Source organism: Octopus sinensis, linkage group LG2 (genome assembly GCF_006345805.1).
Source record: "Octopus sinensis linkage group LG2, ASM634580v1, whole genome shotgun sequence".
Lineage (NCBI taxonomy): Eukaryota > Metazoa > Mollusca > Cephalopoda > Octopoda > Octopodidae > Octopus > Octopus sinensis.
The window spans coordinates 112,826,323-112,852,798 of NC_042998.1; the positions used below are offsets into that span (position 1 = coordinate 112,826,323).

The following is a 26,476-nucleotide window of genomic DNA, read 5'->3' on the forward strand; positions in this document are numbered from 1 at the left end:
AGAATTCAATACACTAATGCCTTAGAGTAAAGTATTAGGCAAGTACAGAGCATAATAAAAATTAATGACAACAGAATAGGAGTTACTCAGCTCTGAATGCGCTGCTGCTATAACAGTGAATGAAGATGATTACATGACCCCTGTTTGCATAGTCATGCGCATACAACAGAGTGTAGGCACCTTGAGAGAAATGTTGGACATAAGAAGTATTGGATGTAGTGTGCAAGAGAGACATGTGCATTGGTATGGTCATGTACCAATGAGGAGAGCTGCGTGAAGAAGTGCCACTCCCAAACAGCGGAAGGAATCCAGGGTAGAGAGAGACCCAGGAAGACATGGGATGAGGTGGTGAAGCATGACCTTCAAACGTTGGGCCTCACTGAGGCAATGACAAAAGGCCAAGACCTCTGGAGATATGTTGTTACTGAAAAAAAACAGCAAATAAAGTGAGTTCACAGCTGTAACCTACACCAGTATCACATAACCAGCCCACTCGCCATGCTTGAGGAGACCTATTCAGTCAAGTACATCAAAATCAAATGGAAATTATAGTTGTGATCCCCATGCCGGTGGCATGTAAAAAACACAATCCAAACTTGGCTGATGCCAGCGCCGCCTTGGCTGGCTTCCAACCGATCATAGTCATTGCCAGCCCCCTCTAGCTCCTATGCTGGTGGCATGTAAAAAGCACCCACTACACTCTCAGAGTGGCTGGTGTTAGGAAAGGCATCCAGCTGTAGAACCACTGTCAGATCAGACTGGTGCTTGGTGCAGCCTCCTGGCTTCCCAGACCCCAGTCGAACCGCCCAACCTATGCCAGCATGGAAAACGGATGTTAAACGATGATGATGATGATTTAATGTCCATGTTCCATGCTGACACTAACTGCACAGTATGTCGTGTTCCAATGAGTAAAAAGAATGCAACAAGCTCGTATCAGCTTTGCCATGGTTTCTAAGGCTGACTGCCCTTCTTAACACCAAGTACTTTAAAGTGTGTACTGGATGCTTTTTCATGCCACCAGCACTATTGGGGTTGTCATGCAGCTTGCAAGACTACAAACCTCCAAGTGAACCAACTTTATGATTGGAGATGAGGAGTAGGGAGGGACAAGGTATGAGGGAAAATGGCCAAGATAGATCATATTTCTTAATACAAAAGAGCTTCATGATTACTCCCATTTTAGAAGGGAAGATGGGAGTAATCAAGTGGAGCTGAAAGTGATAAAAATAGTGGTAATGAGGTGCCGGTGTGGTTCTTCAAGGTACGAGGTGGATAGGAATGAGTGAGGCGGTGGAGCCAGGAGTGAATAAGGGAGCAGGCGATGTCTGATAGTGCAGAACAGGAGAAATAGTAATGATGATACAGTAAACAAGAGGATTAAAGGGGGAGATATGACATGTTGTTGGATGGGTTGCAGAAGTAAATGAGGACAAGAGAGGGAAGAGTAATGTATGAGGAGGGTAAGGTACATGATGTGGGGGAAAGGAGAGACAATTTGGTGGCCCAGTGGGAATGGGTAGTCTATGAAAGTGTGGGTGAAGAGTACAGTATAAATGGATGAAGGATAACACATGAAGTGGTTCTGAGTAGTAAGAAAGTGAAGGAAGAACTGCAGCTAGGGAGAAACCAATAATACAATAAGATGGTGATATTAATAATAAAAAGAAGGCAACAAGCTGGCAAAATCGTTAGCACTCCAGGTGAAATGCTTAGCAGTATTTCGTCTGTCGCTACTTATAAAATAAGTACCAATTGAGCACTGGGGTTGATGTAATTGACTCACCCTCTTCCTTGAAATAGCTGGCCTTAGGCCAAAAATTTGAAACCAATATTATAATTAGGAGGCAGTGAGCTGACAGAATCTTTAGCACACCGAACAAAATGCTTAGTGGTATTTCACACACAGCTACATTCCAAGTTCAAATTCCACCGAGTTTGACTTTGCCTTTCATCCTTTCAGGGTCAATAAATTAAGTACCAGTGAAACACTGGGGTTCATGTAATCAACTAGCCCCTCCCCAAAAATGTTGAGGCCTTGTGCCTCCAGTACAAAGGATATTAATAATAAAAAGAAATAGAACATTTACTTGGATGTTTTCTGCTTTGACTTAGCCAAATTTTTTTCATCATCTGATGACAAAATATTCATTATCGTCATACTACTCCTTTCTTATTTTGTTTCAACAATTCCTGAATAAAAAAAATAGATTTCACTGAATAGAAATATAATCAAATAAACATTTATTTACAGTTCTATATTTAAGAGATGAGAAATTATGTACATTATTTTCATTATTTACATTTGACGGATATTTATCATCTTGTTTGTTGTTAACACGTTTCAGCTGATATACCCTCCAGCTTTCATCAGGTGCCTTGGGGAAATTTCGAACCTGGGTACTCATCCCTAAGGTATTTTTCGATGTTATTATTATTATTATTATTCAGGTCACTGCCTGGAATCAAAATCGGAATCTTTGGGTTAGTAGCCTGCGCTCTTAACCACTACGCCAGGGGTATATGACGTAGTGGTTAAGAGCGCGGGCTACTAACCCAAAGATTCCAGTTTGATTCCAGGCAGTGACCTGAATAAGAAAAATAATAACATCGAAAAGTACCTTAGGAATTACCCAGGTTTGAAATTTCCCCAAGACGCCTGATGAAGGCTGGAGGGTGTATCAGCTGAAACGTGTTAACAAACAAGATGAGGACGAATATCCGTCAAATGTAAATAATGTAAATAATGCAAACATTTATTTGGGTTTTTTTTTAAATTCATATATTTTTAAAACATTCACTAAAACATTTATCGAAGTTGATCTTTTCATGAACCATACAGAGTTAAACTTAAGTTGGAATTACTGTGAACCACACAGGTTCAAATTTAAATTGAACCAATCATGAACCTCACAGATTCATATAATTACCACTTGACTCTGATTTCTGAAAATTTAGAAAGAAAATAATCAAACACCCCTTAAGCATAACTGAACCAATGATCCATATAATCATTTCTTCTCTACATAAAGACTATATTTTGAACATTTTATAACCCCTGGCTCAAAGTTTAATTTTTACCTCTAATTATATTGTTCTAGTTTTTGACAGCATCCAAAAAAAATACCACACAACTAAAAAGCATTAAGTCACTCGCTGGAGTACCCTAGCCTCAAGACCACAGACGCATTGTCTCTTCTCTTGGCATTTTCTACCGCTATTGTTATGGCCTTTGCTCCTCAGTGCTGGCTGGGTTCTTGGTCCACTCGTCTTCCTCTTCTCATCACTGTTATGTCCGACACCCAATGCTCCATACTAATTACTATTTCACAATTCTTGTCTTTCACGCAGTTGTTGACTAGCAACAGTTCGAGAACATTAATAACATCACTCTCACCTGTCTAGGAAACCACGAGCACTGTCCATTCCTCTAGACTTAAAAAAATAAAACAAGTATTAATAAGTACTATATCAGGCAATATAATTCCTGATGTACAAAAAGACAAGATGGACAGAGTAGATCTAGGACTAAATAACAATCTGTTGTTTTTGTGTCGTCGCTCGATTTGCTAGAAATGACAACCATATTTTCCACGGATCATACATTCTTAAATTATAATTCAAAATTATTTCGATATACAAACTTATAAGAAACTATCTAGAATGCAGTACCTCTCAGACATAGTCTCCAATAAGTTTTCAACTTCCATAAAGAAAACATCTATGCCTTGACAGAAATTCAACATGTGTTTATTGATTTAAAATCTAGTTCTCAGTAATAAGAGCATTTCAACACACTATTCTTTTAATATATAATATTTCTTGATCGCATAAAACTGATTATATTAAATATCATTGTTAATTGAATATAAGTGATCAATAGTATTACTATTTGATGAAATGGAAAAATATGAAGTCAAAAGATTACGGAAAAAATGTTTTCGGATGTTCGAGATAACATTTTCAAACAGTATTCACCAATTGTAATTAAATGATATTAAATATATATATAGACTTACGGAGATGTACTCGCATAGCAAGTGATTTGATCTGAGATCGTGTGCTGGAACGAAAACAATTGCAGCGTGGAAGGTGTTTGTAAGCCATTTAAGAAACACACAAAAGCCGTTCGATTCACTTCAACATTTAAGTTTAATTTGTCAAAATATTTTTGTCGCTATAAGACCGCGACCCGTTCACTGACAAAAATCCAAGATGCAGCACGGATTTTTGTCAGTGAACAGGTCGCGGTCTTATAGCGACAAAAATATTTTGACAAATTAAACTTAAATGTTGAAGTGAATCGAACGGCTTTTGTGTGTTTCTTAAATGGCTTACAAACACCTTCCACGCTGCAAATATATAGACGTTTACTTTTTATCATTAATAAACCCAAACAAAAACTTACGTCAATTATTTTCAGGAATGAAAACTTTCAGACACGTTTCGATTTGTAATTAGTAGAAACACATGGTGCTACGCTATTATATTGGTCCACAACACAAGCGACACTTTCTCACTCTCTTCACACTTTTCAGGTGTACGTTAGTTAGATTCTTAACTCCGTCCAGTCAGTGAACTTACGAATTCTTCTCACTAATTGTTGCCGACGGAGACCACCAGTAATTTCCTCAGACTTCTGTTTTATCCTAAAGTAACTTATTTAAGTAAAATTTTAATCCACCAGGGACAACTATTTCCTGGCACCGCTTAAACAAGGGAGATAATGAAACACGTGGTCTGAGTTTTATATCTATGTTGACATGAAAATATCGCAATAGTTCTAAATATCTTTATATATATATATAAATTCAATGTTCTTTAGTGTAACCTTGCTGAATGTCCGATTTTCGTAGATATGGAAGAGCCGAAGCGACTATTTATTGGTGGACTTTTTGATAATGTGACGGAATGTGAAATTAAAGATAGGTTCAAACATTTTGGTAAAGTATCCGAAGTAGAGATTCGAAAGAAAAAGGATGAATCAGGTATGTTATGGCTAAAGCAACATAAATTACCGTTTTCCGATTCAGCAACTTTTTGTATAATCACTATATTTGCATGTTTATATTTTGTATTCAGGTGATTTTTCGTTTTAGAAGTGACTAGTGGATATGAGGTAAATTTTCCTGGTAACATTCTCCATGTAATCTAATAACTATTTCTATTGACCTAACAGCTAAGTAAACTGATAGAATAAAGTATTTTAGTCAGAAACACATGGAAGCTGTGGCAGTGTATTTCATCTTATAACCTATGGGCATAGTTTCGGTTGTAGTGACATGCGAAACTTCGCCAACCTATGAATAACCAATCTAGATATTCAACTTAAGTGCCTTGACACTCAACCAAAAAGGCGTGTGAAAACTTCAACGTTTGCATAGATTTTCAACTAAATTATCAATAATAAACACAAGTAATTAAGTGTAGTGAAATCTAGAATTTATCTATATGAGGTCTGATCAATGAGTGTCCGAACTGTTGCTATAGTAACGAAGCTAAAGCATGCAGAGTAGAGTCGCTTGGCAAAGATTGACCATGTGCTGTGCATGCGCATTAAGTTTTAACGTTCTAGCTCGCTTCTGCTGCTCACAACAGTGCTTGGAAGGAACGTGTGTAGCGTGTGACCGTCGCATTGACCATGACAGAGAAAGTTGTCATGGCGATACCTGCTCAGAGGCTCATTCTAAGTTGAAGAAAGTGTATGAAGTGGGGCGTATGAGCCGCACACGAGTGTACGAATAGTTCAGACATTTCCAAGATGGCCAAAACATGACGATATTGACAAACGTTCTGGGAGACGTGCAACCAGCAGAACTGAGAAAAACATCACAGCTTTGAGGGTAAATCATTGAATCACCATCAGTGAGTTATCAGAGAATGTGCAGATTAGTTGTGATTCAGTTCAGTCCATTATCATTGAAGATTTGGGTATGAAATGCATGTCTGTCAAGCTTGTGCCAAAACTGCTTTCAGCTGACCAAAAGGAGACTCTTGTCTCAGTTGCACAAGATCTCCGAGAACGAAAACTTTGCGTAGGGTTTCTAGGCAGGTATCGCCAAGCTTTTGGCAGAATTTGATGCAGATTCTCTGCTCAATTCTCTCTGTCGTGGTCAATGCGACAATCACACGTTACACACCTCCCTTCCAAGCACTGCTGTTTACACACTGCAGAGGTGAGCTAGGATGTTAAAACTTAGTGCACATGCACAGCAGAGTTTAAGGTCATTCTGTACCAAGTAGCTTTACATTGTGTGCTTTAGCTTCATTACTGTGGCAACAGTCTGGATACCTATTGATTGACCACATATATAAAATCAACAGTAAAAAGCAGGAAGTAACAAAAGGGAAACAGCAGAATAAATAATCAAAATAGAGGTATGCGATTCCATCTAATTTATACATCTTATGAGGAGTAACTGCTATTTTTCTCTAAAACATTAATGGCATTACAGTGGATGGTTGTAAGGCTGAGGTGCATAGAATAGCCAGGCAATCTCCTAGGTATCATCTGATATGTCAGTGATGCAGGTCACCAATGAAATGAAAAACTCTCTTGTCACTAGCCCAATACCCACCAAGGTCTCAAAAACCATAAGCTGGAAAACCCTCATCTCCATTACTACATAAAGCATATGTGATGGAATTGAAAGGCAAAGTGTGAATCCATCAGGCTTCCTTTTGATTATTTTCTTTTTTTCCATCTTTTACATTATGTAAATTATGATTTAACCATTTAGTATTCAGCTTACTCTGTCAGGTATAATATTTATTTAATCACATTTTATAAAATTAATCCTGTATTATTTTCAGCTTAGATATTTCAAAGATATGATCGTTTATTTTCAGAATGACATTGCAGGGTCAGTGTGAGAGGCCTGATCTGGTTAGTTTTATCTTAAAACAAGTAGAATATTTGAACTGTATATAGCCATTTTAAATGATGAAGAGTTAAAGCCATTCTTCTACCTGCCTCTAATTATCCCATCTTTTTATCCAGACTTAAAATATTTAGGATAACATTCAATATTCCGTCTTTTTCTAAGACATAAGTGTAATAATGAAATAACAACAGAGAATTATCCATATCAGATTGAAAGCTAGTTTATGTTGTTGATCTTTTACATCTAATTCGGTATCAAATTACTTGAATCAGAAATGACTTAGCAGAAAGGAGTTCCATCTGGATTAGAGTTGACAATAAGCAGAATGTTGAAACAAATGTCAGTGTGGAACAGCTGGACTTCCTACAGGAGTTTGACATTAATCACAGAAGCAAATTCACATGATCAGCAGATTGTGTGTTTTGCAAAAATAAGAATATGAATAGTTAGGATTGAAATCGAAATCAAATTCGATGACTGACATCTGTGCTAGTGGAGCGCTAAGAGCATGATCGTTGCCAGAGCAGCAAACTGGCTTCCGTGTCGGTGGCACGTAAAAAACACCATTCAAGCGTGATCATTACCAGTGTTGCTTTACTGGCACGTGAAAAGAACATTCAAGCGAGGTTGTTGCCAGTGCCGCTGGACTGGCTCCTGTGCAGGTGGCACATAAAAAACACCATTTGAGCGTGGGCATTGCCAGTACTGCTTGACTGGCCCTCGTGCCAGTGACACGTAAAAGCACCCACTACACTCTTGGAGTGGTTGGCGTTAGGAAGGGCATCCAGCTGTAGAAAGTCTGCCAAATCAGATTGGAGCCTGGTGGTGCAGCCATTTGGTTCACCAGTCCTTAGTCAAATCGTCCAACCCATGCTAGCATGGAAAGCGGATGTTAAACGATGATGATGAATTAAAACAAAAGTTTATGTTTGAGTTGGACAAACTCACTGCTATGTCCTTCTACTGATGGAGGCTCTACCTAGTCACATGGTCTGCTTGAAATAGTAGCAAAATCACATCTTACTATCTTAAATAAAGAAGGATACATTGAACAGTATGGTTTTAGATATATAAAAAGTGATTGTCATGACTGGAATACCTTTGATCAAAGATCAGGTCAGTCAATGCTGATCTGGAGCTGAACAACTTCAGTTTGTCACCTTCTCTCTTATTTAAACTCCCATTATTAGTTAATCAGCCAACCTGCCTGAGCCTAAATTAAAATACTTTGTAACAATCTTTATTGTACGTTACTATCGGTTGTAATATTTTCTTCATATTTCTCTTCATAGGTAAACCAATAAAGACTTTTGCCTATATCAATATAAACACTACAGATGAAAAACTGAAATCTTGTAAGTAATGTATATTATTTTTACTCACCAAGTAAAATATAATACCAGTCAAATACTGGAATCAATCTAATCAACTCTAGCCTTCCCCCTATCTATTTCTACACTGATTTCTTGGTGATGGTGGCAGCAGTATTATTATTATTATTATTATTATCAATAGAAAAGGCAGCAAGCTAACAGAATCGTTAGCATGCTGGGTAAAATGCTTTACGGCATTTCATCCATCTTTACATTCTGTGTTCAAATTCTGCCAAGGACAACTTTGCCTTTCATACTTTTGAGGTTGATAAAATAAGTACCAGTTGAGCACTGGGATTGATGTAATCGACTTGCCCACTTCCCTGAAATAGCTGGCCTTATGCCAAAAATTTCAAAACCAATATTATTATCAGGAGGTGGCAAGCTGGCAGAATCGTTAGCACGTCAGGCAAAATGCTTAGCAGTATTTCGCCCATCGCTTCGAGGTCAACTTTCACTTTCATCCTTTCGGAATCAGTTAAATAAGTACCAGTTACATACAGGGCTCAATGTAATTAACTTAATCCCCCCCCACAAGCTGCCTTTATGGGAAAAATTTGAACTCATTATTATTATTATTATTATTAGAAGGAAGAGGCTGATAGATTGACAATTTTTAGAGCATTTGACTAAATAACTAGTGGTGTAGATCAACTTTACCTGCCATGCTTCCCAGTTTGATAAAACAAATATCAGTAAGGCACTGAGGTCAATATTAAATCAACTATAAACTCTGCTCCCAAATATTTATAGCTCTGTGACTGTATTTAAAATCATTGTCATTTCTAAAATTAAGTGACATAGTGCATGGCAGGGGGTTAAGTTGTTGAACTTCTGACCATATCACCATGTGTTTAAACTTTGCTACTGTTATGTCCCTTTGAGCGAGATATATGTACACCTCTTTACTCCAGTTTATCTGATATAGAGCAGGTTCCATTTACCTCATAGATGAATGATCTAAAAACAATTGCTCCACCAAGTAAACCATGTCACCAGGCGAATACAGACAAATGTATGTAAAACTGTTAGAGAAATGAAATAGATTCTAAGATAGAAAAGTTGGATACTTTCTTTTCCTTGTAATAAGTCCTTAGCCTTCATCCTGGTTATTACACATTTAGCCTAGTTTCCTGGGTCACAGTGGAGGTAGTAAAATGTTGTGCATTAGTAGATGTGCCAGTAGAAGAGTTGTTTGGCAAAAAGTGCCCATCATTTTTTGCCAGAGTTCCCAAATTAATGTAGGAAAAATAGGAAGACTCCTGGATTGATCTTAAACAAGAATTATGGCCAAGAATATTCACAACAGAGCAAACACTACCCAGAGGTCATGTAGTGGTGTTGAACCAGGTGACAAATTATGTCTACAACAATCAAGAGACAGTAGAGTTTTGAAGGTCGACTACCAGAAATAAACAAATCTTGTAAATAACCAACTGGTGATTCACTGCATCATTTGAAGAATGATGACCATCACCAATTGGTATTCATTCTAAAATATCTAAGATTGGGGTAATTGAGACAATAATCTTTACCTTATAAGGCTGAATGTAACTGTTCAGGTTAACAACAGTCTTCTTTGTTTTAGTGAATGAGGACCAAGACACATAGTGCTTTGTTGTACTCAAGAAGACCTGCCCACTACAACAGAATCGAGATCCTAAAACCAAGGTGCTACATAAAAAGTATTGGTGTGGGTACTGGTGCTGGCACCACATAAAATGCACCCAGTGTAATCTAAATGCTTATGTTGCTGCTTAACTCCAGGTCAGACCTGATCTAGCATTAAGAAGGGCATCCAGCCATAGAAACCTAGCCAAAATAGACTACGGAACTTGATGCTGCCCCTAGCATTGCCAGTTCTTCTCAAGCCAGCCAACCCATGCTAGCATGGAAAATGGACTTTAACTGTTGATGATGAATGTGAAAATATGGTAATGGGGTCGGGATTAATGTTAGAGAAATCTTGACCAACTACAGCAGTGCCACATTGACTTTGTTGTAAGAAGATAAATGTATTCTGTCCGATAAATTCTTTGATGCTAATCTAAATGCTTATGCTGCTGCTTAACTCCAGGTCAGACCTGATCTAGACCTTTGATCAAAGATCTTACAGTAGTGAGCATCCTATCTTTTATTGAGACATAGTTTACCTATGACTGTATTTTGCAGTATGTACTTTGTTTATAAGACATAAGTGTATGATGTCAAGGTGGTTTAGCTGCTCTATCTGGAAAGTCAGGCAGCTATGTGGAGGAGCTCATTAGCTCATAATCTGTTTTATTTTATAGGTATGAAGGCATTGAATTGTACAAAGTGGCGGTCTCATGAAATGAAAATTGAAATAGCTAAGCCAAGTTCTTACCATAAGTAAGTATCTTTCTAATCTCAGTTTAATATTCATCATTCCTTAATGTCTGTTTTTCACATTGGCATGGTTTGGACGGTTTGACCAGAGCTGACAAGCCAGAGAACTGCACCAGGTTCCAGTCTGATTTGACTTGATTTCTATACCTGGATGCCCTTCCTAACGTCAACCACTTTACAGTGTGTGCTGGGTGTTTTTAACATGGCACCAGCACAGGATTCTTGTAAGCCAATCTTCTTCACCAGAGGATATGGCCTTAACACTTCTGTTGTGGAGTGCAGGTCTTCTTGCAAAGGCAGTGAGCTGGCAGAATTGTTATCATTCATGACAAAATGCTTAGTTGCATTTCTTCCAACATTGCATTCTGAGTTCAGGTGCTGCCATGGTCAGCTTTGCCTTTCATCCTTATAAAATAAGTATCTGTTGTACCAGAGGGATCAATGTAATCAACTTATCCCCTTTCCCAAAATTAAAAACATGTCTAAGCATAAATCTGTCCATGTCTGAAGGACTAAGGAGAAATATTACCTTGCTTGGAAAAACGGTGAGGTTTGATGACTGAAAGAGTGTCTGACCATGGAAGAATGGAAATGCAGACATTAAAACGATGATGAGGTTGAATTTTATTCTGGGTTTGAGATTAAGTAAGATATTGGACTACTGACTATGTGGTCATGTGTTCAAACCTTACTATTGCAATCACCCCAGATCCAACTCTTTTGACCCCATTGATAGATTTGATTGAGAAAAATCAAAAAAATCAACTCACTTAAGTTTTCTATGCTCATGCTAGAGTTATGAGTCGATAATTGTTCTTTTTATATATTTATTTATATATATATATAATAAATTATAAGACAACTAATAGCATATTTCTGTTTTATTACAGCTTGTTAAAAGCTATTGCTGAACAGAAAAGACAGCTGACAGAAAAGGAACCAGAGGAAATGGAGGTATCATCAAATGCAGGTTCTGATGTAAAATGGTCCAATAAAACCTTCCGTAATGCCAGATTAAGAAGGGAAGTTCCTGACAAGAAGGTATTTTAAGTTTATTAATAATATGAAGAAGTAAGAAGTATGTTGTTTTTTTTTGAAAGGTTTCATGAGGATCTTTTCCAAAAAGTTATTTTCCTTCTTGTCCATCATCATAGATTTTACATCCACTTTTCTTACTACGCAGAACTATTTCACTTGTTTTCCATCATTCTTATTACTGTCCTTTCCACTAACACATTACATTGATCACTCTCAACTACACATCATCTCAATCTCTCTCTCTTTTTCTCATCCATCCCCTGTTTGTTGTACCATTATTATTATTGTATTGCTCTTCTCTCCCAGCCCATACCTTTTTCTGCAGTGTCAGTTATTTCTTACTCCTCTCTAGCTCCCCACATCACCTCATATCCACTATTCAACCTAGATTCAATAGTTGTCACCTAGTCTCCCCACTTATCATTCCTTAATGCCTGTTCTTCCTTATATTCACCCCTCACCCATTCCCCATCTGTAACCATCTGCTCTCCCATATACTCTTGAAAATTCCACCCACTCATTTTTACTCACCTCATATGTTGAGGATCCACCTTGTCAACACTGTTTTATCTCTTTCCAGCTCCACCCAAGTCACTTCCCACCTCTTTTCTATAATATGGGTAGCCTCTATAGCAAGAAACCTGTTTTGTTCTGGCCCCTTCTCACATACTTTAACCTCTTATCTCCTAGTATCAAGCCACCTCCCTCACTACTGTAACCTCGCTCATTCAAAGAGCATCTTAGTCTTCCAAACTGCATTGTATCTCCTCAGTGCTGATGCCACAAGAAAAAAGCACTCAGTACACTCTGTAAACTGGTTGATGTTAGGAAGACCATACAACCATAGAAGCCATTCCAAAGCTGACATTGGAGCACAATGCAATCCTCACACCCACTGGTTTCTGCCGACCCAAGCAAGCATGGAACATGTGCATTAAATGATAACAATCATTTTCTAGACTTGCATGGATCGGATGGAATTCATTGAGGCAGATTTTCCATGACTAGATGCCCTACCTGTTGCCCACCTTCACTTGTTTCTAAGCAAGGTAAGATTTCCCATGACCAGACAAGTTTTCAGTGAAAAACTCAAAACAAACATTATCACTTGTATGATGGTGATGCTCATTCAGAACCATCATGTGATGTCAAGACACACACACCACACACACACATATATATATATAAATATGCATAAATACAATGGACTGTTTTCAGGCAAACCAATAATAATATATTACTATTGTTTTTCCAGGATTGGGTCAAGTATAAACAAGCACTTCCAATAATGAGAATCCGCCAAAACAGATGGAAAATATCCTTTCAGTTAACTATTTTCTTTTTAAGGTTTATTTTGCTATGGCTATTTGTTATTCAAGTTTTCTAATGAAGCATATTGGTGTTGCTAAAACACAAAATACTTTTTAACTTATAACAGTAGTATTTGGATACATTAATTTCTCTCAGTGAAAACACTTCTAATCCTTCATTCAAGTAACTGGAGATTATTTTTATCTCAAAGAGTTTTCTTCCGAGGTCACTATATTGGTATTTGGCTGGTCAAAAATAGGATTGTAATTGATGTATATTACCAATCTTATTTCCGCCTCAACTGGAAGATGAAGCCATGAATATCTCATCTTATATTCAAAGCGTGTCTAAGACTACATAATCCAATGTGTACTTTTTTTCTGAAGATAGTGGGATATGATTTGAGGGAAATTTTGCTGTTATTTCTAGCAAGTTCAGTGATTGCAGAGAGGTTCCCTCGTGTATGTATATTTGATAATAAACTTCAGTTTGCAGCTCTGCATTTGATTATGCAGTGTGATAAGTAAACATTATACAGGAACTTGTGTGCATGCACACACATACACTACAGTTCTGCACAGTTTCTGTCGACCAAATTCACTCACAATGCAATGAGATTGAACTCAAACCATGTGTTTCGGAAGTAAACTTCTTAACTACACTACCCTGGGTCTAAAGACAATGTTGACTTTGACATAATCTAAAACTCAGAATGTAAAGAGGCCACATGACATTTTCTCCAAATGATTTTGCTAATCAACTGCCCAACTCATGGCAACATGGAAAGCACATGTAAAATGATGAGGATGGTTATATGTAAACACATACACACACATATATTAGTGATATGCTGTGCTTGAGAAGACACATCAAGCCAAGTGAAATCATAGTTGTGGCCAATGCCAGTATCGTGTAACTGACACCATAAAAAGCACCCATTACATTCTTGGAGTGGTTGGTGTTTTAGGAAGGGCATCCAGCCATAGAAACCATGCCAAATCAGATTGGGATCTGGTGCAGCTTACCAATTTCAGTCAAACTGTTTAACCCATGCCAGTATGGAAAGCTGATGCTAAATGATGATGATATATATATGTATATTATATCCTTCCCTAATGATATGATAAATACAGTTGAAGTTAAACTTGAATTTCTCAGTTTTTAATCCCATCTACATTTCTAAAACTTCAGAAATTGTTCTCATGAAAATATTTTAAAAGTGAAAATGTTTGATTCATTCCAGAGTTTGCAAGTTCCCATTGATATTGATTTCTTACATATAAGCAGAAAGACTCTAGTTTAAATTTGGGTTGTGTTGAATGCTCTTCTCTCTCATCCCAAATGATATCCCACTGATATTTACATGTTTGAAGTATCAGCATTACTAAAAATGATATTAAGATAGCAAGCTGGCACAATCATTATCACACTGGACAAGATGCTAAATGGCATTTCTCCCTGCTTTTTACATTACAAGCTCAACTTTGCCTGTTATCTTTTTAGAGTTGATAAAATAAGTACCAGTTGAACACTTGGGTCAACGTAATTGAATTTTCCCTTTGTTCAAAATTGCTAGCCTTGTGCCAAAACTTGAAACATTAAAAATATTATTTTCTATGGTTGCTGCTTTTAAAAACACTTGCTTTCTGTTTCATATCTTAATAATATTGTTTTGATTGAGTCAGTTTTACTGATTTCACCATATAATAATAATAATGATAATGAAATTATTGTGTATAGTGCTCAGGTGCACTACAACTCATCAAAAGTGCATGTACAGTACATAGAATTATGTACAAAAGGCAGGAAAGTCATGATATACATGTGTGCATGCATATGGAGGCAGGATATTGGGTGTAGTGTTGGCAAATTTCAGGAAGCATGGAAATTTTAAAGGATGCAATGTCTCAGCAACTAACAACTGATGCAGGTAGTTTGTTCCATGCTTCAGCAACTCTGAGTGTGAAAGAATGTTTCTGAAGTCATGGGAGCTGTGCTGTTTTCTGACTTTGTAGGCATGCTCATGTGACACATGGAGCTCAAAAAGGTGCTCAAGGTGGTTGTTGGTGCAATGGTTAATGTTTTTGTCCATGTGGGGTCAACACCCTAGGGTCAACCTTGCACACGTTTCTATGCATCTAGAGTCTTTTTCATCATCATCATCATTGTTCAACGTCCGTTTTCCATGCTGGCATGGGTTGGACGGTTCAGCTGGGGTTTGGAAAGCCAGGAGGCTGCACCAGGCACCAGTCTGATCTGACAATGTTTTTACTGCTGGATGCCCTTCCGAGAGTGTAGTGGGTGCTTTTTACGTGCCACCAGCTCGGGAGCCAATCAAGGCAGTGCTGGCATTGGCCATGTTTGGATAGTACTTTTTACATGCCACCGGCACAGGGACCACATTTACAATTTCCATTTGATTGTGATTGATATCATTTTGATGTTGATGTACTTGACTCAATAGGTCTCCTCAAGCACAGCATGTCGCCCTACGATCCAAAGGAATTTTTTGAGTGGGCTGGTTATGCAATACTGGTGTAGGTTACAGCTGTGATCTCACTTTATTTTCCAGGTCTTCTCAGTCACAGCATATCTCCAGAGGTCTCTGTCTTTCGTCATTTCCTTTGTGAGGCCTAATGTTCAAAGGACATGCTTTACCATCTCATCCCACGTCTCCCTCTACCCCAGATTCCTTCCACTGTTCAGGAGTGGCACTTCTTCACACATCTCTCCTCATCCATCCATAGTACATGACCATACCAATGCAAATGTCTCTCTTGCATGCCACATCCGATGCTTTTTATGTCCTACATTTCTCTCAGGGCACTTACACTCTGTCATGTGTGCATACTGACATTACTTCTACAAAATCTTGTAATTATTCATTCTTTATGTAATATATTTGAAAGTATAGTGCATATCTTTATTCCTGTCTATATGTATGATGTTGCCTTCATTGATTTGTTTATAATGAAAATATTTTTTCTTAACAATTTTTATATCATCACTGTAAATCCTTCAAAATTTTGTTGTAACCACAAGAAATTTGAATGGAATGACAGTTATTTAAACCAAACCAGACAAAAATTTCCTCAAAACAAGCAAGCAGCAAAAAATAAAGCAAACAAAAATTGGATTTCCAAACAATTCAAGGACAGGTTTACACCCAAAAATTATGACAAATCAAGTAATGTTTCCAAAGAAACAGCTCCTGGTTCTGTGTCCAAAGACCATAGCAATTTGATAACAAGTTCTGTTTCCAAAGAACCCACAGTTCCTGATTCAATATCCAAAGACTATAGCAAACCAGTTTCCTGTACTAGTTCTGAAGAACTCATGGTTCCAGATTATATGTCCAAAAGCTGTCGCAAATCAGAATCAATTAGTGTTTCAAAGAAAATTGTGGTCTCTAAGTCCATACCTAAAGATTTAAATTGTACAGAATCAAATATCACTTCTAAAAGGTTAAAATATAATGATTCCAAAGATAACAACTTGGAATCCAGTTCCGTTTCCAAAGGAAAAAGAGTTATTGGTGCCACTACTAAAGCTTCTGGTCATACAGAATCAAATAAAATTTCCAAAAAGATGAAATATGATAGTATCAAAACTTCCAGTGCTCATAAAAGTGGACAGTCAGAGCCAAAGAAAGTGAACCCACTTCAAAAGAGTCAAGATCTATCAGCAAAACCTGTTAAAATTACTACTACTGAATCAGTTGAAAACAAAACATTAAAAGCAACTTATGTAAATTCCAAAGTACTACAGAAATTTATACCTACTAAAAGGTCACGTGGTCTGGTTCTACGAGCAAAACCTAGTCTCTTACTTAAGTATAAAGCAATAAATTCTGTGGAGTTGAAGTCTCAGAGCTGAAATGTTAGCCAAACTTAATGAGAGAAAAAACAAAATGTAAAAACATTGTTAATAACTTGAATGATGATGTTGGTAAAACAATTCATAGCAATGATAAAACATCTGACAACCAATTGTGATCCAAAAGAGAATAAAAGTTCATTGATTTTTCTATTAAAACATTAAAAAAAGCTGTCAGTTATATTTTTACATATAACTTGTTGCTGCTGTATAAGACATTCCCTTCAGCAGTTGTTGACTGAAGATCATCACCTGCTCCTTTCATCACTATCAAATGGCATTGATACTACCAGGGAATAGCCAGGTTCTTTTGGCCCACACTATAGCTTGCCTTTTATCTTCCTTCATGACACCAAATTCTTATTAAACTTTATCAACGAAAGATTGATTTATTGGGTCATGTTTGCTGAGGTGATATGAAAGGAAAATAAAACATAAACAATTACTTTTGATATTTTGTTATATTTCAGACTTAAGCTGTGAAAACTGTTTTCTTCTGTGTTTCTATTTAATTTGAACTTATTCCTAACTTTAGGATTCTGCTTTCTGCAGTGCTAAGTGGATTGTAAAGAGCAAGGTTTCACCTAAACAGGGTGCTTGTCTGTCACAGGAAATATCTGGTAACCATTTGGATTGAGTAAACAAGACTGAAATGTCTATTGTACTGAAATTCAACAATACACATGAAATAACACCCTAATGAGGGAGTCTCTACATGGGTCACTTGGCTAGCTATAAATAACAACCTAATATCTTGTGAAAGTATACATTAAATAAAATAGTCAGAAATATCCATAAGATCAGATGCTCATGTCAAGATGACCATTGATCATACGTCTACTTAATCAAGGCTGATCTAGAAGTTAATATGAATTGACAATCCCAAGAAATGATAACACAAAATGATTTTAAGGTTACACTTACAAAGAACAGAAGTTTGATATTTAGATAACTGTACCATTGGGTCTCAGCTAGTTAGAACCACAAATTTGCTTTAGAACAAGAATAGTTATGGAGCGGTTTTGGAAATATGAGTGCAATGTCCCGCATTTTCTTTAACCTAGGACGAAAAGGCAGTGCCCATAACCCATCTCGACCTAGATTAGCCGATGTTAAACTAAAACTCTTTCCCAAATGCTTGCAACAGGGTGGTTTCTTTTATAGGCACCCAAGAACTAGGTGGTGATGATAAATTAGATGACAGATTCAGTCCATCACTCAAGTAGACCACAGTAGGATTTGAACTGAGTATAAATATTTTCATATGTCTGTTTAGAGGAGGTGTGTAATGTTCAATATAAGTATACGCTGTGTTTATGTTTTGTGTGAGTTGAAAAGATGTGGCATTAGGATACTGGAATGTTTTGGGGTGTTTCAAGGTGACTTTTCATGTAGTTTGCTACTGCAACAAACTATGCCTGTTATATATGCAAGTGGTCTTTCATATTTAATATTTTTGTTTAATTGTGTAGGTCTGTGCACAACCATAATGTACCATGCACTATTTTGTAGTTTACTGTGGAAAGACATGCTGAGACAGAGTAGACATAGTACCTGGTGGACCTAATTTGCATGCTCTGGTCAAAATAATCTACAGTTCAAAATGGTCTGAACCAGTCCCTTACACTACAATGTCAATCTAAAAATTAACAAGTCACATCAAATTCTCAAAACTAGGAGATAATGCATAATTAATTCAAAACAAGGTGAAAAAATAAGCATTACATTTGACAGAGAAATCTGAATGCTAAAGGGTTAAGAATGTTTCTAAGTTGTTTTGCTATATTTGGAATGTGTGTTGTGAACCTTGTGGAAGAGCTGTATGTAATTACTAATATGTCTGTGATAAGCTTATGTTGTTGAGTGTGAAGGTTAATTAAAGTAGCAGTATCTGACAAATATTAGAAGGTTGAAATAATGATGTCATTAATGTATAAGAATATGTATATTGTTTTCAGGAGGTATGAGAGGCTCATTTAGTGACAGGTTGAAAGGAGAGGGTGAGAGGATGGATCTTTCAGGTCCTGTTATTAAGTATGGGTGTTGTTAATTAAGACTAACATGGGGCTAAGTGAATTGAACAACCTATGTTTAAAGGCATTCCTTATTTACAACATTAGGATGTGCTCTGAGAGGGATTTGGTTGTTATTTCTAGTTGGTTGAGCAGCCGTGAATAGACTCCCCTATTGGCTTATAACATATCTGTAGTTGTTTAGCCCAGGACAAACCCAATCCAACAAACTTATAACGTTCACTGCATCTAGCTATGGCTATACCATGTTTTTCAGGCATAGCGTACCCAAAATACATAATGCTAACATGTCTTCATTTCTCGAAATGATAGGGAGATTTGCCTGTTTATGGCAGGTCAAATAAGTACACAAAAGTACCCTTATTGGCTTGTGGGTAGCTTGATTTTTAGAATAGGTACACTATATTGAAAGAAGCAACTAAAAGAAAAGGCATTAAGAAGGGTATCTGGTTGTAAAACAGTCTCGTCCAACCCATGCCAACATGACAATACACACATAAAAAATCATTTTAAGTAGGGGTAAAATACATTACTCCAGCACACGATATAACTGTACATCTGATCAGATAACTAGTGTCCGTAGCACAAATGACGAAATTTTTAAGAAACATAAAATGTTGTAGTCACAGAAGTAACAAACTGAAATATATAAACTTAAATATTTTTTTTTTCTTTTATTGGCATTTTACGTAAAAATTTAGATAAATAGAGCAAAACATTTTTAATGATTTTGTTTTTGCCTATATGCTATTGGTATTTAGCATGGTTCGACCGGGGTATTTTTTATCGATATTTACAATATAAATATCTCCTGTAAGTGTCCATGTCTTTTGCCTTTGGTGGACCAGGGCCGTGTTTACCGCAAAGCACGTAAGATGTGTAAATTTGGTCAGACACTTTATTCACGGGAGGTAACTCCACCTGGTAAACACTATCCAACTTGAAGGCACTCATTTCCCATCTGAAAATAAACAAATGAGCTAACAGTTATACAATACGGTTGAATAATAAAAACATTTGGAAAGTAGATACATTGTTATATTCACTTCTGAAAGGTTTTTTTTTTTTTCAATTTATTACGTTTTAAAATCGTTTGTTATCTAAAATGGTTGTACACTTGCACCTAACGATTCTGAAAAGAAAGTAACACAGAAATTCGACTACGAAAGGTTAATAAATGTGGAGAAAGCATGGGAGAACAAGTTCTTCCCAACAGAGAGACCAGCTATCCTAGTTGACAGAAGTATAACAGATAAAGCAATTAAAGATATAAAGGGAAAGCTTCCAGTCCATCAGGATTTACTGTAGTTACACATCAGGCAGTACAGGAAGGTGCCATACACAATGATTGGTGTGACAGCATTAGAGTCAACTGTTAGAAGAGTAAAGGAGCTGCCTTAGACATAAATAATTACAGATGTCTCAAATTACTGGACCAGGACATAAAAGTTACAGAGTTACAGTTCAATTAATTATGCAGACAATTAGTCTAAATAAGATTCAGTTTGGTTTTGTGCCAGAGAGTACTACTGATGCACTCTATCTAGTAAGACAACTGCAGGAGAAGTATTTAGCTAAAAGCAAGCTATTTTACAGGAGAAAACTTTGACAAGGACTCCGATTCAGTGATCCAGAGGTCTCTGAGCAAGAAAAGACTAGGCAAATGATTTGTGTGAGTCATACAAACCATGTAAAGTGGTGTTGCCAGTAACATGAGGGTTAGAAACAAATTTAGTATGCAAGGAGTTCACCTGAAATCAGTTTTCAGTCCCCTCCCATTTATCATAGCTCACCATAACACAGAGTAACTTAAAACCAGTAGCCCTTGGGAACCATATGTTAATGACCTCATTCATATAAAGGAATTTGTAGAAGAATTAGAAAACAAATTCCATTTGTGGGAGCAAAATCTGGAATCAAAGGGCCTAGCAAAGTTCTAGTAAGAAAACAGGGCTTTACTCCCTTCAGTGAAATGGCCTTATTCAATATTCAGAAAAGGTGATAGCAGAAATTCCATATTGGTATACCTAGTGAAAGCTGTGGACATACAAGAGGCACAGTAGAACCACAAGAAGGTTAACAGAAAAAGCAAACTTTGTAGGTGATGTGCAGGAATAATAAACATTACAAACAAGAGAAATAGATTGAAAGGAGATTGCAAAAGATATAGAAAAAGTGGTCTCCGGATGATCAATCCCAAGGAGGAGATGGTAAATGATTGCAGCAAGTGGAGAGAGATGCTGGAGAAGACCTTTCAAACATGGACTAAAGAGTGTAAAATAATGATGATGGTAATAGGAAAAGGGAAAAGATAAAAAGATAGTAAGAAATAAGGGATACTACTTACAATTGATCAGTTATCTTTCTAGTATTTTTGTCTTGAATTGATGGTGGTTTATACCAGCTATCTCCAAACTGGGCATACCTATTTAGAAAAGAAAGGTCCAAGTAAAGAAAAATCATAAAATTTCAACCAATTTCAGTTTCTGTTTTCTTTGTGTTTCGAAGAACACATATTACCCATGAATTCTGTAGACCCTCCAAGACTAGTGACCAAATATTTCAAGGGAAGAAAGGACTGGTAATAATTTGTCAGTGTGGGGTCATGGGGATGGAAACACTATGTGTTGAAAGTTGAATAGAACAGAAATACCCAGTGGTAAGGGTATAAGACCAGCCAATTCCAAGAAACAGAGGTCATTATAGTAGCAAGAGAAAAAAATCAGAAGAGACAGCATGCTAGAGCATATCTATTAGTGACTGAATTCCAACTGGTCAAGTGGCCTTTCTCTGGATACAGTTTTTACATACCTTTCATAGATACACAATCCTTGCTTTGAAGGCTGGTTGATGTTAAAATCATAAACCTGCTTTGTAGTTGGGAAAACATCCTAAAAACAAAACATCCAAGAAAACTATATTAGAAGATAACACAAAGAGTTTTAATCCATCACTCACTTAAACAAATTTAATTACATGGAAAGCATTGAGGTCAAGTCTTCAGTATAAGGATAAGTGATTCCCTTTATCCTGTCTGCAATGGAAGCCCTAAAGAGAATCTTTGGATCTTTTCGGTTTGAACAGCAGTTTTTTCTAGCGGTGTCATATGAAATTGTCACCCATAATTATGACCCTAGTATCGATCTATTGCATTTCAATCTGTGTTAGGGTTAGGGGTGGGGGGAAGAGTATCTTTTTTTCTTCACAAATGTAAATAAACCCAATCTGTATCTTAAACGAGGGACATATTCATACAGCACAGAATGTTTATTACCTCAATGGACTTCATTGATTGGTTGAAACTGAAGAAAAAAAACAATAAATATCTTACAAACTATAGGATTTTCTCAATAAAACCAAGAGAAAAAGATGTTTTATAAACACATTCTACCAGTATATGAAGTTTAAAATTTTTTAGTTACCTAGAAATTATGTTAAAAACTGCCATTCAAACCAAAAAGATCTGAATCTTTCTCTGGCTAAGCTATTAAAATGAAGTCAGAAGTAATTGAAGAAATATTCAACTGAAGACTAAAAGTGAAAATAAAAACACAAGAAAGAAAAATATAAGATTTAATGACATACCAATGAGATAATTCATAATTATTATTACTATTGTGATTACTTATATATTTAGATTACTGCTGTAATTATATATACATGTGTGGGTGTGGGGACATGATTCTATGATGAAGAAATTTGTCTCACAACAAGGTTTCTTGTTCAGAAACTTTATGCAAGCATGGCAAAATAGATGTTACAATGATGACAAGATCATCCTTTCAGTTTCCATCTACCAAATATGGAGAGTCAGATTTTGATCTCACAGTATAGCAACCTGAACAAGTGTCTCCTACCATATCTTCTGATCAACCAAAGTCCTGTGAGAATAATTTCATAAATGGGAACAGCACAGAAGAGCTTATGGGTTACGAATCCAGTCTGATAACATCTCCCATCAGCCATAAAGGGCACTGCCTTTTTCCCTCTGATGAAGCTATTTAAAAAAAATAATTCACTAGATGCAGGCATAGCTGTATGGTAAGAAGCTTACCTCCCAACCACATGGTTCCAGGTTCAGTCCCACTGCATGACACCTTGAGTAAGTGTCTTCTACTATAGTCTTGAGCCAACCAAAGCCTTGTGAGTGGATTTGGTAGACAGAAAGTGAAAGAAGCCCGTCATATATATATATGTGTGTGTGTGTGTGTTTGTCTTTGTGTCTGTGTTTGTCCCCCACCACTGCTTGACAACCGGTGTTGGTGTGTTTATGCCCCCATAATCTAGCAGTTCAGCAAAAGAAACCAATAGCTAAGTACCAGGCTTTAAAAAAATGTAAGTACTGGGTGTCTTCAAGGTGGTGCTCCAGCATGGCCACAGTCTAATGACTGAAACAAGTAAAAGATAAAGATATCCTGAATCTCCCTACCATACACTCCATTCTTCCAAGAAACAACAGTATAAAACTTCAGCAGTTCATCAGAGGAGAAAGAATCAAAGATAAAAAGCAACAAAGAAGGAAATAGCTATGGTTTACCTTGAAAGAAATCTGTTTGTTTTCTATTGTTGAATTATCAGAGTTGGAATCATCAGAGAAGTCAACATCACCATCCACTTCATCACTCTCACTACTACTAAGACTGTCTTCACCTCCTCCTCCAACACGACTACCTGCTTCACTGCCTCCACTGCTACCTCCTCCTCCACTCACACTTCCAATGAGATTGGAAGCATTTGCAGGTTCACTTTTGCTACTTATTGATGCTTCAAGACTGGAAAAAGAATAGTAGAACACATCATCATCAGTCATCTTAATTATATTGAAACACATATTGCATTTTAAGTCAAATAAAACCAAAATCATAGCAGTGGCAAGTGCCTCCCCTGACTGGCTCTCATTCCGGTGGCACGTAAAATGCATCCTCCAAACATGGTCGATCCCAGGACCCTCTGACTGTGGGACATAAAAAGAACCATCCAAACGTGATAGTTGCCAGGCTGCCTGACTGGCTTCTGTGCCAGTCGCACATAAAAAGCACCCACTACACTCTCGGAGTGGTCAGCATTAGTTAGGGCATGCAGCTGTAGAAATGTTGCCAGATCAGATTGGAGCCTGGTGCAGTGCTGGCTTTCCAGACCTCAGTCAAACCGTCCAACACATGCCAGTATGGAAAACAGATATTAAATGATGACGTTAGGAAGGGCATCCAGCCGTAGAAACACTGCCAGAACTGACTGGGCCTGACGAAGCCTTCCAGCTTCACAGACCCCAGTTGACCCGTCCAACCCATGCTAGCATGGAAAGCAGACGCTAAATGATGATGATGATATATTACATTTAAAAAAATACAGTTTTAATCAGATTGAGGATAAACAGTCTTCTTCTTCTTCTCTCCCTTTCTGTCTCTTTCAGAGAGGGATGGGTCCTATCAAATTTAGATGCCTAAGATATGCCATATGTTATGACTCCACCAGGACTTGACTCAAGTTAAGCCAGGAAATCATTGTTATCATCATCACCATTATCATAATGATCGTGATTATGATCACCACAAGCGCTGACATGGCATATGCTTAAGATATTTGCTTTACAGTCATGTATTTCTAAGTTTGATCCCACAATGCAGCATCTTCGGCCTTCTACCATAGACTCAGATCAACCCAAGCCTTAGCAGCACAACTGCATGAATAGTGTGCAAAAGACCATAAGAGGATCTGCACCCAGTACATGTGGTAGACTTAGTATGTTGTCCAATTTAATACCACCAACCTGATCTTTGTGTGCCCTCAGTTTGGTCCACTCTATCAGAAACATTAATACCAGATATCCAGTGTCAGGCTTACTCAATCTTTGTATAGTTTCCTTCTTAAACAAACTGCCCCTTTTAATCTCAGAGACCCTGCAAAAGGGTCACTTCCTCAGTAAATTATAAAATATTCGTCATCAATGTAATGATAGTCATGTTATATCAATAGTGCACATCTACTGTTCTATTTATTAAGCTTCCTACAGAAAAAAAAATAATAAATTCCTTACCTCTGGTCATCAATTGGTCGCTCTGGGTTGACACGAATGGAAAATGGGCTGTAATCTGTGGCATGTTTAGGCATCACATTCCTTGAGTTAATGAAATACAAGAAATTGTAGCAACCACATAGACAATTAGACATCAGGAAGTGAAATCATTATATAATTATTAAATACACACACATATGGACTACAGTGGAATTCAGATTTCATAAAGCTATAAATAATAGTATGTAAATATTTGTTTTTTTAAGTTTCTAAATTCTTATGAAACAACATTATCTATAATAATATTCATTTAAGTAAACTCATATGTTTACAAACTAGATTTCAAAAAGTAATAACTCTAAGAACAAGAGTTTATAGTTTTGGGGGTTTTTTTTAAATTTAAAGCTGAAACTTCATAAGTTACAACTGCTAGTTTAATGTTGACAATCACTAAAAGAATTAGGAACCAGAAACTAGTATTTGTAATTTATGAAGTTTTAGCTTACAAACAAAAGTTATACACATTATTTTCACAATCTTGTAATGGTGAAAAGCAGAGTCAGCCTGGATGCAAAAAGACAGAAACAAATGCAAGATATGTTAGTGGTGATGTTTTGAGGGGAAGGGACAGTGATGATTACATGGTATTTAAGGTGGTGATGATGGTGGGAGTGGTGCAATTCATCAAAGAGATCATGATGAAAAGATGCTGATATACTTTGAAGCTCTAACAAAACAACCATTAATGGATAAAGTAGTCCTAGAAACACTATGTCTCTGAATAAAAGACAAGATAAATGGTAATGTTTGGGAATGTCTTTGAGGATAACAGGTCTGCTAGATCTAAATAAACAAGTTTGTGAAGTGGGAAAAGGATTAAACAACAAGGAAAGATACATTGGATGATATCTGAATAAAGGATGGAAGGTCATGGCTGGGAACATCTTTGATCATAAGTCTGCTAGACAGAGTGGATCTGGAGTAAAACAACATCAAAAGCACAATGATGAAAAACTGCTAAGTTCATTCACCTACCTTACACTACAAAATTGTTCCTTACCTTATGGAATGGGTGAGTGTAAAAGCAAATAGCTCTTCCAATGATGTCAATTCATAAGGGTGATAATGTTCTGCAAATTCATCCACACACTCATCTGTTCTTCTGTTCACAGAAACATGTAATTGGTCGTTTAATCCTTTTTCCTCTGTAACAAAAAGAAGTATATGGATGAGCATTGCTCCTCTTGGCTGACTCATGGTACCAACTCTGAAAGAATTTTAGTTCCCAGATGAATGTTAATTAGGCAAAGCCTGAGGCTTAGCTTAATTAAAACTAACAAGACATCAACATAGGTATAGCTGTATGATTACGGAGTTTGTTTCACAACCACATGGTTCTAAGTTCAACCTTACAACATGGTGCTTTGAGCAAATGTCTCTACTTTAGCTTCAAGTGAACCAATACTTTGTGAATGAAATTTGGTAAACAGAAACTGCACAGAGTCTGACATATATATGATGTAGCATGCAGGTATGTTTGTGTAGTGAAGAGATTCATTTTACAACTACTACATGGTT

The 26,476-nt window shown here is 36.9% G+C and overlaps 3 protein-coding genes across 5 annotated transcripts in view; 1 reads left to right on the forward strand and 2 right to left on the reverse strand.

Annotated features, from left to right (window-relative positions):
- LOC115232651 overlaps positions 1 to 4,661 on the reverse strand; it is a 28,288-nt gene extending 23,627 nt beyond the window's left edge. The window contains exons 1-2 of one of the 2 annotated variants that reach the window (XM_029802654.2): positions 4,409 to 4,661; positions 2,091 to 2,193 (exon numbers count right to left, since the gene is read on the reverse strand). In XM_029802654.2, the coding sequence (XP_029658514.1) occupies positions 2,091 to 2,161 (71 nt within the window). In that variant the 5' untranslated portion in view covers positions 2,162 to 2,193; positions 4,409 to 4,661. Of the gene's footprint in view, positions 1 to 2,090; positions 2,194 to 4,019; positions 4,068 to 4,408 lie in introns of those variants that run through there. The other variant, XM_029802655.2, reaches the window with a different exon arrangement.
- A 44-nt stretch (positions 4,662 to 4,705) lies between these two features.
- Positions 4,706 to 17,294, forward strand: LOC115232650 (nucleolar protein 8-like). 2 transcript variants are annotated; one of them, XM_029802652.2, is made up of 6 exons: positions 4,706 to 4,988; positions 8,177 to 8,239; positions 10,549 to 10,627; positions 11,515 to 11,665; positions 12,918 to 12,977; positions 15,974 to 17,294. In XM_029802652.2, the coding sequence occupies exons 1-6, from the start codon at positions 4,859 to 4,861 to the stop codon at positions 16,847 to 16,849; spliced, it is 1,359 nt and encodes a 452-aa protein (XP_029658512.1). In that variant the 5' UTR covers positions 4,706 to 4,858; the 3' UTR covers positions 16,850 to 17,294. The 2 variants fall into 2 exon arrangements, with proteins under 2 accessions (XP_029658512.1, XP_029658513.1); XM_029802653.2 differs by lacking the exon at positions 8,177 to 8,239.
- A 2,237-nt stretch (positions 17,295 to 19,531) lies between these two features.
- The window catches only part of LOC115231287 (polyphosphoinositide phosphatase), a 53,001-nt gene continuing 46,056 nt past the window's right edge, over positions 19,532 to 26,476 (reverse strand). The window contains exons 18-23 of the mRNA XM_029801350.2: positions 25,959 to 26,103; positions 24,920 to 25,000; positions 23,420 to 23,654; positions 21,694 to 21,773; positions 21,230 to 21,307; positions 19,532 to 19,843 (exon numbers count right to left, since the gene is read on the reverse strand). Coding sequence (XP_029657210.1) covers positions 19,666 to 19,843; positions 21,230 to 21,307; positions 21,694 to 21,773; positions 23,420 to 23,654; positions 24,920 to 25,000; positions 25,959 to 26,103 — 797 coding nt within the window. The 3' untranslated portion in view covers positions 19,532 to 19,665. The remainder of the gene's footprint in view (positions 19,844 to 21,229; positions 21,308 to 21,693; positions 21,774 to 23,419; positions 23,655 to 24,919; positions 25,001 to 25,958; positions 26,104 to 26,476) is intronic.